Source organism: Mytilus galloprovincialis, chromosome 3 (genome assembly GCF_965363235.1).
Source record: "Mytilus galloprovincialis chromosome 3, xbMytGall1.hap1.1, whole genome shotgun sequence".
NCBI lineage: Eukaryota > Metazoa > Mollusca > Bivalvia > Mytilida > Mytilidae > Mytilus > Mytilus galloprovincialis.
In genome coordinates, this window is record NC_134840.1 from 42,940,204 (window position 1) to 42,953,796 (window position 13,593).

Consider the following 13,593-nt stretch of genomic DNA (forward strand, 5'->3'; position numbering starts at 1 on the left):
ACATACAGAAACATATCCGAATTGCAATAATCTGTACTGAATGACATTTTGACTGATGTCATACAGTTGTCCTGGTTCAACTGTTGTATCTAAATTAATAAATCAATAACTCAAATCTAAGCTGTAAAATTAAAAAAAAATATGACATAGAAGAAATTATTTTTTTCAAATTCTTTCAGTAAACCTAAAATTAATGAATCAATGCCAATCTAGATCTTATTTTAGGATGTATTTGTAAACATATTTTCATATTTCAAAAATATTTCAGGGATACATATTAACCAAACCATTACTAACATTTGTGAACATGGTTTCATCCTCTGTTTGATAAGGTCATACTTCAGTATTATACCATTCCCATTCTCTGGAGGTTTCCAGCTTATATCTACTTCTGTTGGTGATACAGAGTTTACAGTTGGATGAAGAACACCCTGGGGGAGGGCCTCAACTGTGGTTACTAAGACAGGTTCACTCTCTGTACAGTCAAACACAGTGCAGACCTCTATCTGTAAGGATAGACAGTTATAGAAGTTGTGATAATGAAATGCCTTTTCAGAATATTACGCTATTTGACAGATCTTGAATTTTTAATCATTTTACATACAAATAAGACTGGAGGAATTGTTTTGAAAAAGGAAGCCACATTACACCAGTATTTTCTTTTACATGTTATCTTGCAAGACTTAAAGAAGACAAATATAAGCAAATTTTGCAAGAATGAGCTACTTTAATTTCTACTTTAAAAAATTACACAGTATAATTAAAATTAGTAATTAAATGAAACCTTATCTTTACAGAATATACAGTATTTAGATGTAAATCAGTAACGATATGACTTCCTACCTTTACAGAATATACAGTGTAGGGTTGTAGATCAGTAATGATATGACTTCCTACCTTTACAGAATATACAGTGTACGGTTGTAGATCAGTAATGATATGACCTCCTACCTTTACAGAATATACAGTGTATAGTTGTAGATCAGTAATGATATGACTTCCTACCTTTACAGAATATACAGTGTATAGTTGTAGATCAGTAATGATATGACTTCCTACCTTTACAGAATATACAGTGTAGGGTTGTAGATCAGTAATAATATGACCTCCTACCTTTACAGAATATACAGTGTAGGGTTGTAGATCAGTAATGATATGACTTCCTACCTTTACAGAATATACAGTGTACGGTTGTAGATCAGTAATGATATGACTTCCTACCTTTACAGAATATACAGTGTACGGTTGTAGATCAGTAATGATATGACCTCCTACCTTTACTGAATATACAGTGTAGAGTTGTAAATCAGTAATGATATGACCTCCTACCTTTACAGAATATACAGTGTAGGGTTGTAGATCAGTAATGATATGACTTCCTACCTTTACAGAATATACAGTGTAGGGTTGTAGATCAGTAATAATATGAGTTCCTACCTTTACAGAATATACAGTGTAGGGTTGTAGATCAGTAATGATATGACCTCCTACCTTTACAGAATATACAGTGTAGGGTTGTAAATCAGTAATGATATGACTTCCTACCTTTACAGACTATACAGTGTAGGGTTGTAGATCAGTAATGATATGACTTCCTACCTTTACAGAATATACAGTGTAGGGTTGTAGATCAGTAATGATATGACTTCCTACTGTTACAGAATAAACAGTGTACGGTTGTAGATCAGTAATGATATGACCTCCTACCTTTACAGAATATACAGTGTAGGGTTGTAGATCAGTAATGTAGATCAGTTATGATATGACCTCCTACCTTTACAGAATATACAGTGTAGGGTTGTAGATCAGTAATGATATGACCTCCTACCTTTACAGAATATACAGTGTAGGGTTGTAGATCAGTAATGATATAACTTCCTACCTTTACAGAATATACAGTGTAGGGTTGTAGATCAGTAATGATATGACCTCCTACCTTTACAGAATATACAGTGTAGGGTTGTAGACCAGTAATGATACGACTTCCTACTGTTACAGAATATACAGTGTAGGGTTGTAGATCAGTAATAATATGACTTCCTACCTTTACAGAATATACAGTGTAGGGTTGTAGATCAGTAATGATATAACTTCCTACCTTTACAGAATATACAGTGTAGGGTTGTAGATCAGTAATGATACGACTTCCTACTGTTACAGAATATACACTGTAGGGTTGTAGATCAGTAATAACATGACTAACTACCTTTACAGAATATACAGTGTAGGGTTGTAGATCAGTAATAATATGACTTCCTACCTTTACAGAATATACAGTGTAGGGTTGTAGATCAGTAATGATATGACTTCATACCTTTACAGAATATACAGTGTAGGGTTGTAGATCAGTAATAATATGACTTCCTACCTTTACAGAATATACAGTGTAGGGTTGTAGATCAGTAATAATATGACTTCCTACCTTTACAGAATATACAGTGTAGGGTTGTAGATCAGTAATGATATGACCTCCTACCTTTACAGAATATACAGTGTACGGTTGTAGATCAGTAATGATATGACCTCCTACCTTTACTGAATATACAGTGTAGGGTTGTAGATCAGTAATGATATGACTTCCTACCTTTACAGAATATACAGTGTAGGGTTGTAAATCAGTAATGATATGACCTCCTACCTTTACAGAATATACAGTGTAGGGTTGTAGATCAGTAATCAGTAATGATATGACCTCCTACCTTTACAGAATATACAGTGTAGGGTTGTAAATCAGTAATGATATGACCTCCTACCTTTACAGAATATACAGTGTAGGGTTGTAGATCAGTAATGATACGACCTCCTACCTTTACAGAATATACAGTGTAGGGTTGTAAATCAGTAATGATATGACCTCCTACCGTTACAGAATATACAGTGTAGGGTTGTAAATCAGTAATGATATGACCTCCTACCTTTACAGAATATACAGTGTAGGATTGTAGATCAGTAATGATGACTTCCTACCTTTACAGAATATACAGTGTAGGGTTGTAGATCAGTAATGATATGACTTCCTACCTTTACAGAATATACAGTGTAGGGTTGTAGACCAGTAATGATATGACCTCCTACCTTTACAGAATATACAGTGTAGGGTTGTAGATCAGTAATAACATGACTAACTACCTTTACAGAATATACAGTGTATGGTTGTAGATCAGTAATGATATGACCTCATACCTTTACAGAATAAACAGTGTACGGTTGTAGATCAGTAATGATATGACTTCCTACCTTTACAGAATATACAGCGTATAGTTGTAGATCAGTAATGATATGACTTCCTACCTTTACAGAATATACAGTGTAGGGTTGTAGATCATTGATGATATAGGATCCTGGTTCTGACATCTCTGTAGATATTCTGTTATTGATGATGTGTATGTAGTATCCTGTAATCTGCCCATTAGGTATAAGTGGAGCTACCCAGGATACTCTCAGAGACGTATGACTCAGTACTGTAATCACTGGTTTAGACACACCGTCAGGAGCTGTAATTTGTCAAGATAAAAATGCTGTATTTAGCTGTGTATAATACCCAAGGCACCCCCTTTTCATCCCTCCAAAATTGTGAAATATGTTTTTAAAAAAATCATATAAGTTAATAAATAAAAAAAAAAAATACATAAAAAAAATTAAATTAATCTGAAATTTTTTTTGGCTGAAAGTCCACTCTTGTTATAATTACATTGACAAACTTTAAAAGGAAATAATTAAAAGTTTAAGTGATGTCTATCATGAAAATTTCATTTAAATCTTAAAAATATCTAAATCAGAGATTGGCTAAACCAACATTGAAAGCAAAACTATAAAAATTAATGTGAAGACATTTCAAAATCACTAAATAATTAACAATCTTAAACAATTTTTTTTCTGTCTATGAAGAAATAACATAAACTAGAGGCTCCTAAGAGCATGTCTTGCTCACCTTGGTCTATGTGCATGTTAAACAAAGGACACAGGTGGATTCATGACAAAATTTTGTTTTGGTGATGGTGATGTGTTTGTAGATCTTACTTTACCGAACATTCTTGCTACTTATAATTTTCTCTATCTGTAATGAACTTGGCCCTTTAGTTACAGAGGAAAATATTTTGTAAAAACTTACCAAATTTTACCAAATTAATGAGAATTGTTAAAAATTGACTATAAAGGGCAATAACTCCTTAAGGGGTCAACTGACCATTTTGATCATGTAGACTTATTTGTAGATCTTACTTTGCTGAACACTATTGCTGCTTACAGTTTATCTCTATCTATAATAGTATTCAAGATAATAACTAAAAACAGCAAAATTTCCATAAAAATTACCAATTGGGGGGGGGCAGCAACCCAACAACCATTTGTCCAATTCATCTGAAAATTTCAGGGGAGATAGATATTGACTTGATAAACAATTTAATCCCTGTAAGATTTGCTCTAAATGCTTTGGTTTCAGAGTTCTAAGCCAAAATTTACATTTTACCCTTATGTTCTATTTTTAGCCATGGTGGCCATCTTGGTTGGTTGGCTGGGTCACCGGACACATTTTTAAAACTAAATACCCAAATGATGATTGTGGCCAAGTATGGTCAAATTTGGCACAGTAGTTTCAGAGGAGATTTTTGTAGAAGTTTACGATGACAGAAGACGGACGAGGGACCCCAAGTGATGAGAAAATTTCACATGGCCGTGTGGGCCAGGTGAGCTAAAAATATGGTGCACACTGAATAAAGCGCGTAGCAGGTTATTTAACAGTGTCCACCACATTTTTTTATGTTATTATGTTATTTCGAATAGACTGACAAAATATTACAGTTATTTCTTATAATTTAATTCTAAATTCCATTTTAAACCAGCGTAAATCATGAAAAAACGTTGATGACGTCATGGTTACATGACAAAATTGTGTCTATGATAAACAAAACGACATCAGCCAATCAGAAGACGCATTACATCCAAAATAAAATTATTCATAAATAATTTAAAGATATTTAATGAGTGGAAATATTACCTCCATCTGCGGTAATTGTTGACTGTGGCTCACTGGTTATACTTGCACCACCATGGATAGTAATGGTGACATACACTTTATATCTGGTCATGGGGGTCAGGTTTTGTAGAAGGGTGTGGTCGACATTAGCACTGTGATACTGAGTAAAATTTCCAACATTACTGTACGCCTTTACTGTAAATTCTTTAACTGAACCTTGTAAATCAATCACATCTGAAATAATGTAAACAAAATAATGACTGGTATTCCTAATTATGAAATTTCCTGAAATGATAATTCAAATAATGAATTTGTGATGTGAATGAATAAACTTGTTTCAGGTACCTGGCTTATAATTTTGTATGTCAGACGCAAACTTTCTTTATATTAGTTATGCTCCAATCAAAACGGATTGAAGGCCAATTCAAATATAAAGATAGACAAAAATACCAATAAGTATTGCATTATGATGCTGTTAATTCACTTCAAATGATTAATTTCATAACTGAGAAGTTTAAAAATATTTTTTTGGATTTAGTTGTATATTCAAAATATGTTCAGCATACGAAATACCCAGAACTGGAAGAAATTCAGTGGTGAATCACAAAGTTTACAGAATAAGCTGTATTTGGCATAATAACTATTGCATTACCAGGACTTATCCATTTCACTTCTATTGTTGTATGATCTACTGGAAAAACAGTCACTTCTGCAGCTTTCCGTGGAAATCCTCCATATGTGGTTACCTCCCTTGAATTATTACTGGTTAGCTGTCCAACATCATTATAAACTGTTACCCGGTATACAAAAGTTGTAAATAGTGGTAAGCCTGTGTCTTCAAACAGTGTTGAAGGTCCTAGGTACAAACTCTGCCAGATATTAAAGTTTGTAGCTGAAACTGAATGTATTTGAAATATAAGCCTCTATCATTATTCTGTTGAATTAACAGTTAATTTCTCTAGTAATTAATGTACTATATACAACAATAGAGATCATGAAAATCAAAATAAAACAGTATTTTTATTCGAAGACATTTCTTAATGAAGAATCTTCTATCGATGTTTCGTAACATTATGTGAGGGTTTACCAAATCTATTGAGTTCTAAACAAGAATCTGTCCATAGTACATAATCCCCCTCTCGCACTATCATTTTCTATGTTCAGTCAACTTCAGTGGACCATGAAATTGGGGTCAAAACTCTAATTTGGCAATACATTAGATAGTTCAAATCATAGGGAAAAATGTGTACTAAGTTTCTAGTTATTGGACGTCAACTTCATCAAAAACTAAGTTGACTAAAAAACTTTAACCTGAAGAGGTACAGACGGATGAATGATCTAACAAATAGTTGGGTCTTGTAATGGTTTTTACATCATGAAGATGCTTCTGTTCAAGCATAGATATATAATCATACATCTATGGTCCAAGATAGGTAAAATTCCATAAAGGTCTGATTAATCTTTTTGATTTATGGCCAGTTGAAATTATTCCAAACATGAATGATCATGCATATATAAATGATGAGAAACTATTTTAAAACAGTTCATACAATATGTAGGTTGTGCAAGTTGTGTGGCAATAATAAAGGATAGAAAATTTAGTCTGCCACAGACTGTGTATGATTTTAAAAGTACAGTCAGACTGTTCAAATGGTGCAATATTCAGCTTTAAGATGGTTAAATTAATTCTAAAACACAAAAGAAGAAAAAATGCATAATATTTAAAAACAAATAAACTAATAAATCACAAAATCCTTGAATGCAAAAAGCTAGGTCGAATTGTGAGATGGGAAGGTATGTATAGAGTTATCTTAGGTAACCCAACTCTCCGGACCTAACATATTAGGATAAACACTTGAATAATATATATACATATCATTTCCTACAAACAAACCTCAGATGGTTTGATATATTTGCATATTTCATTTCAAGGGAAACAATCTGATTTTTGAAATATATCTAACTATATTTAGATTAGGGGTTTTCGATCAAATTTTTCACTTATATATGCCATTTACATCACAAAGGAATATGAGTGTTCACTCCTAACAATGAGCTATAAACAGTTTATTGACCAAAACTTCTAATGGTTAATTTCTGCTATTTCTTTGTAGAGGAAACCCCAATTTAATTAATCTTCTTTGAAATCTCAGCATTGAGATTTGATAAGTTATCTCCTTGGACATTGTTAAGAAATATTCATAACCTATTGAAAACTGGAAAAACCCTTGTCAACTTTTAAAATAGGAATTCCCCTAATCTAAAAATAGAATTGTAATGAAAATAAGGATTGCTACCTATTTAAATACAAACCAAAATATGCAAATTCCATTTATCACTAGAAAATAATCAGATGAAATGATGTTTATGTTGTTCAGATAGGAAAGAGTAGAGGGATAGCACATATAAACTGTCTCAAATGAAAAATTGTATGAAGAGAACATTTTCATAGTTCGTTCTTATGTTGTACTGTTATACCACTGTCCCAGGTTATGGGGAGGGTTTGGATCCCGTTAAGATGTTTAACCCCGCCAAATTATTTATGTATGTGCCTGTCCCAAGTCGGGAGCCTGTAATTCAGTGGTTGTCTTTTGTTTATGTGTTACATATTTGTTTTTTGTTCATTTTTTTTTATATGAATAAGACTTAGTTTTCTTGTTTGAATTGTTTGATATTGTCATATAGGGGCCTTTTACAGCTGAATATGTGGTATGGGATTTGCTAATTGTTGAAGGCTGTACAGTGACCTATAGTTGTTAATGTCTGTTTAATTTTGGTCTCTTGTGGACAGTTGTCTCATTAGTAATCATACCAAATCTTCTTTTTTATATTTCTATAAAGAAAATGAAAATGAAACTTGTATATTTACACATGTATGTGCACAAGAATAGATGTTTGTTCAGTGTTCTGTGGCAAATATTTCATGACAAAGTATACACCAAACCAGTCTAGAAAAGTTAGTGGTGTTAAACGAGACTTATCAGAATCTTCCATCAGTTTATATTTCCCTAAATTATGAAAATTAATCAAGTTTTAACAGAAAAAAAAATCATGGACAAGGTCTTTAACTTGAAAAAACCTTGTTGTTGGATCCAGAGGGGTTCTGACTACTGCTCTGGTTTTAAAAAAAAAAAATGTATAAATCAAGAAAAACTGTTAAGCATTTTAAAAGGTAAGAACTCCCAACTCTAACACTTGCCAGATGGAGCTTCCCTTTAAAAAAAATCTTGATCTGCCCCTGAGGAACAAGAACATGTAGAGTTGCTTAACAAAAGGTTCTTAAAAACAAATTCTCTATAATATTGGCATTGAAACAGTTATCATCTAAAGCACAATACAGTCAATGATAATGAATGAATGAATGATTACAGTAAATGAAAGCAAACTTAACATTATAGGTTTTGCTCATAGTTAATAGCTGTACATTGACCATTATATAGTTATTTACATCCCCGTCCTTTGGTCTCTGGTGGATATTTATCGCATTGGCAATGCAAATTTTTGGTTAAAGAAGTATTCCTACTGATATTAGAATTATGCTACATGCTACAATCTATCATCAAGCAAACTCATAAACCCTTCAGGAAAACACAGTCTTGTGCAATGACCAGGATAAAGTTTGCATGTACATAATTTAATGCACAAGAAAAAACTTGAACATAAAAGATTTTTATCTATAAATATCACTTTTAATATAGGAAATAATAAAAGTTTAATAACATAATCTGCATGCTCATTCGAATGAAAAGATAAAATGAAGCACCAAAAAGTGAAGGCCTAGTCTAATGGTGAGCTGGAGATTTCTACTGAAATCATCTGATTTATAATGGATAAGATGACCAACTCTTCCGGACCAGGATACTTATACACCACTCTGAACAATATATATGTTCACCATTTTCTACAATTTGCTACCTGGTGGTATATAATATTTGCATAATTGGTAAAGCCAAAGGGAAGTAATATTTATTATTTTTCAACACAGATCTATTTTTAGATAAGGGAATTTCTAATTTCAAACTGGCAGTATTCTTAGACAAGGAGTTTTCCAGCTTCAGTAGATAATTGATAGATTGAGAATATTCTTGTTCAAAGGGAATATATTTTAAAATTACATTAAACCTGACAATAAAAAAAGGTTGAATTAAAATGGGTATTTTAGAATAATAATAATAAAATATATAAATATTTCAAAGGCATAAGTTGTCATTTTACATAAACTATGCGAAGCTCATAACAATTTTAAGACATAACCCAACTAGTGTAGTGATATGTAGTAGTGAAAATCTAAGCAAAAGCCCCAAACCTAAATATAGATTGCTGTAAAACAAAAAATAAATTGTTTCCCTTGAAATTAAATATGCAAATATATTGAACCATCAGATAATATAAGTAATGAAATTATAGGTATATATATAAATGAGGTATATATTCTGATATGTTAGGTCCGGAAGAATTGGGTTACCTAAGATATCTCTATACAAAACTTCCAACTCACAATTAGACCTATCCTTTTGCTCTTGTATATATTTTTATAATTATCATTTTAAATTTTGGACACCCAAGACATTTTCCCCCTAGAATCTCACATTTCTAAAATACATAAACATGTACCAGTATCTGTCTAACAAAACTGATATCTAGTATACTGATGCTAGTATAAACACTGACATCAATACATAAATATCATTCAATTTCCTATAGAATGCAGAGTTTGCTGAAGGATATAAAAAGAACAAGAATGTTTCAACTGTTTAACTTATGATTAAATTCATGCTGAAAGTCTGTAATATGAAGTTTTTACTTAAAGTATTACATCAACTTAATATTATCAAAGATCCATGAAAATGAAGTGATGGTCAAATAAACCATGCTGGACAGACATGTACCCCTAAAAATCATTCCAAACACCAAACATGGTGGTTCTATTACTTATAGTACATGAAAAACAGAACAATCTACAAAATCTTAAAATTGACAGGTGATCAAGGTAATATGAAACCGACCAGACAGACATATACAGGGTATAATTTTTCCATACACCAAATTATACCTGACCTTTCGCTTATGGTATCTGAGAAATAGACTTAATCACAAAAACTAAACATTGTCCAATGAACCATGAAATTAATATCAAGGACAGACGAAAACGTCCAGTCAGACATGTTTATCTTACAATCTTTCTATACACCAAACATGTTGACCTACTGCTCATCATATCTGAGATAAAGACCTGATCAAATAAGTTTAACCTTGATCACTGATCCATAAAATGAGTTCAAGGTCAGGTTAACTCTACATGACAGACATGTATACCAAATATAGTATATGAATATTAATAAGAAAGAATTTTACTTTTTAAAACAAGAATGTGTCCATAGTACACGTATGCCCCACTCACACTATCATTTTCTGTGCTTATAGGACCGTGAAATTAGAAAGATCATATCACAGGCCCTTATGAAACTGAATTGTTTGCTGCAAACTTGCAGCAGACTTGCTGCAAGCTTGCGGCAAACAAAAAGTTTGCAGGAACACAGAAAATAGTGTTTGTAGATGTTTGCCACTAGCTGCAAACTTCCGGCAGACATTGCTGCAAGCTTGCGGCAAGTTTGCAGTAACGTCAATGTTTGCCGTAAGATTGCCAGAAAGTTTAAAATAATAAAGAATGTTTGCCACAAGATTGCAGAAAACTTTGACCATTCAATATGTTTGCCGCAAGATTGCAGAAAACTTTGACCATTCTATATGTTTGCCAGAACATTGCAGGAATTACACAATATTGACTGGGCATGCCTAGTTGGCACTTCCTGGATACTAACAATTTGAAATTGTGGCTAGGTCATGTTGGTTGTCTTTGGAAATGCATTTCACATATAAGAGATCAAGGAGGCATTTTGGTTCAATAATATAGGATAACCAGTATGTAATTGTGTAAGTACAAATGATTCATAGAACTGCATGTTTTAATAAAATGATTAATGTTATCATCATACATAATTAAGCAACTATATATACATGTATGTGTGATTCAAAAACTTAAGCTATTATAAGTTTGAATTTGTAACTGATGTACTGCACCATCATGATCATGTTTTTAAGATTAAGTTAAATTCTGTAATGCAATTATTACCTAGCTTTATACTCAATACACATTTGAGATTTTACCTTTTTCATTTTTAATACAGGTATATTATGTCATTTGAGAATGACTCCTGTCACTTTTTCATAACTCAAATGCATACATATGCATTTCCTTAAATCTCATGAGTTTGCAAGAATTTTTTCAATGACTGTTTGTATAAGGACAGGAATTGACTCGCTAAAAATGTTGCTGTGTAATATGAAATAAATAAATTGAATGTGTACAAATTGGTATATGTGTAGTTCCTGCAAGTTTGCCGCAAGTTTGCAACAAACAATTGCCGCAAGCTTGCAGCAAACGATTGCCGCAAGCTTTCGGCAAATCTAATTTGCATAATTATGTTTGCCGCAAGCTTCATTTGCATGGTAAAGTGGTTGCGGCAAGTTTGCGGCAAATGTTTGCCGCAGGGCTTTTTTTTGGTAAGGGGGGAACTTGTATACTAAGTTTTAACTTGATTGGACTTGAACTTCATCAAAAACTACCTTGACCAAATACTTTAACCTTGAAGCGGGACAAAAGGACAGAAGGACAGAAGGACGAAGGAACGGACGCACAGACCAAAAAACATAATGCCCCTCTACTATCGTAGGTGGGGCATAAATATCAATATCTTTTTTCAAGTCACTGAACCATGAAAATTAGGTAAATTTGGACAATGGACATATGACAGATGAAATTTTCTTTTCATAAGGCACCTGCATACAAAGTATGAATGAGTCCATGTCTTCTACTTTCTGAAATATGAAGCTTTATACAAATAGTTTACACTGTCTCTTCCAGATTGTAATCCTTGTACCTCGCATACGGAAAAGTTGTAAGCAAGACAAAAATCTGTTCAAAGTCAGTTTTAGGTGTCTCTTTGGCAAAAGCCCAAAACCTAAACATAGATTGCTGTAAAACAAAAGTCCAATTGTATTTTTTGAAATAAAAAATGCTAATACATTGAATCATCAGATGATTTTTGTATGGAAATTATAGGTAATAAAATGCTTTGCTGAGAGCAGCCTGATATGACCGCAGAGGTTGAACCATGAACAGTTCAAGGGCAAATTTGGACACAATATTCAAGCTTGATTCTGTCTGAATTTGGATTTTGATCAAATTTTGGACATAGCATAGGTTTCTGACACAAAATAAATGTCAAGATCTTACAAATTTGTTGCACAATACTGTGCAATTAAAGATTCTTCTTGAAAATTAAAAAAAAAATGAAATTTCAAAAATTTGAACACAAAATTTGAACCCCTTAAAAAAATTGGAACCCCCCAAACTGCTTGAATCCCCCTTTAACTAATTACCCCCACACTCAAACTCAGTCTTTCCTTTGTAGTATGGAACCTTGTAGTACGATTTTAGAGAGATCCATCATTTTTAATTGTCTGGAAACAAACTAGAAATATGCTTGTTTTTGGCCCTTTTTTGGCTCCTAATTCCGGCATGAATTGGGCAATTACCCCCAAACTCAATCCCAGCCTTCCTTTTGTGATATGGAACCTTGTGGTACAATATAAGAGATCCATACACTTACACAGAAGTTATTGTCAAGAAACTACAAAAATGCTAGTTTTTTGGGCCCTTTTTAATACCTAAACTTTTGGCACCATAACCCCCAAAATTAATCTGAACATTCTACTTGTGGTATTAAACCTTGTGGTACAATTTCATAGCAACTGCAATTCTTATACAAAAAAGTTCATATCCTAAGAGTAGAAAAATGATTGCTTTGGGCCCCTTATTCCAAAACGGTTGGGACCATCATCCCCCAAATCAATCCCAACCTTCCTTTTGTGGTATTGAATCTTGTAATATAATTTCATAGAGATCCATTCACTCCAACTAAAGTTATTGTCAGACAACGCAGACAAGGAAGACACAGACAACGATGACAGCATACCATTATAAGATCCAAATATTTTTTTTGCGGCCATATAAAAATAAGAATAAGGTATATATACTGCAATGTTTAAGTCAGGAAGTGTTGGGTTACCTATGAAACTCTATATAAAAACTTAGAAATTAAATTTTGACCCATCTTTTTGAACTATCATTACTATTCATCTACAAACCACATGTTTTTGTTCATTTATAATTTGTGTTATATTTCTCAAATACATATTATTAAATAGTACATACTGACTTATCCTAAAGACATACGGAATGCTATCATATCTCTTGCTAGGATAAAAAAAAACTGACAATAGAAAAATATTTCATTTCAATGAATAAATATCTTCTAATTTCTTTATTGTTAACAAGAAATAGGTGTCTGAAAGAATGAAAAATTCACAGACTGTAAAACTCATTGCTGTCAAGCTGCCATCTAAATAAGAAGTCATTCTGTTTTGTAATTCCAAGAAAATTGTGATGAAAATAGTTGTTATCATTCACCATATTGAAAATTTCAAAGTATTGTCAAACAGGAAGTGGGTGTCTGATAGACCAAAAAAAACATAAGCTTACACCTTACATACTT

The 13,593-nt window shown here is 32.5% G+C and overlaps 1 protein-coding gene across 1 annotated transcript in view; it reads right to left on the reverse strand.

Moving 5' to 3' along the window:
• Window positions 1-13,593, reverse strand: part of LOC143066258 (usherin-like) — a 96,636-nt gene that overhangs the window by 34,140 nt on the left and 48,903 nt on the right. Inside the window, exons 42-45 of the mRNA XM_076239250.1 lie at window positions 5,628-5,873; window positions 4,997-5,209; window positions 3,292-3,494; window positions 298-506 (exon numbers count right to left, since the gene is read on the reverse strand). Coding sequence (XP_076095365.1) covers window positions 298-506; window positions 3,292-3,494; window positions 4,997-5,209; window positions 5,628-5,873 — 871 coding nt within the window. The remainder of the gene's footprint in view (window positions 1-297; window positions 507-3,291; window positions 3,495-4,996; window positions 5,210-5,627; window positions 5,874-13,593) is intronic.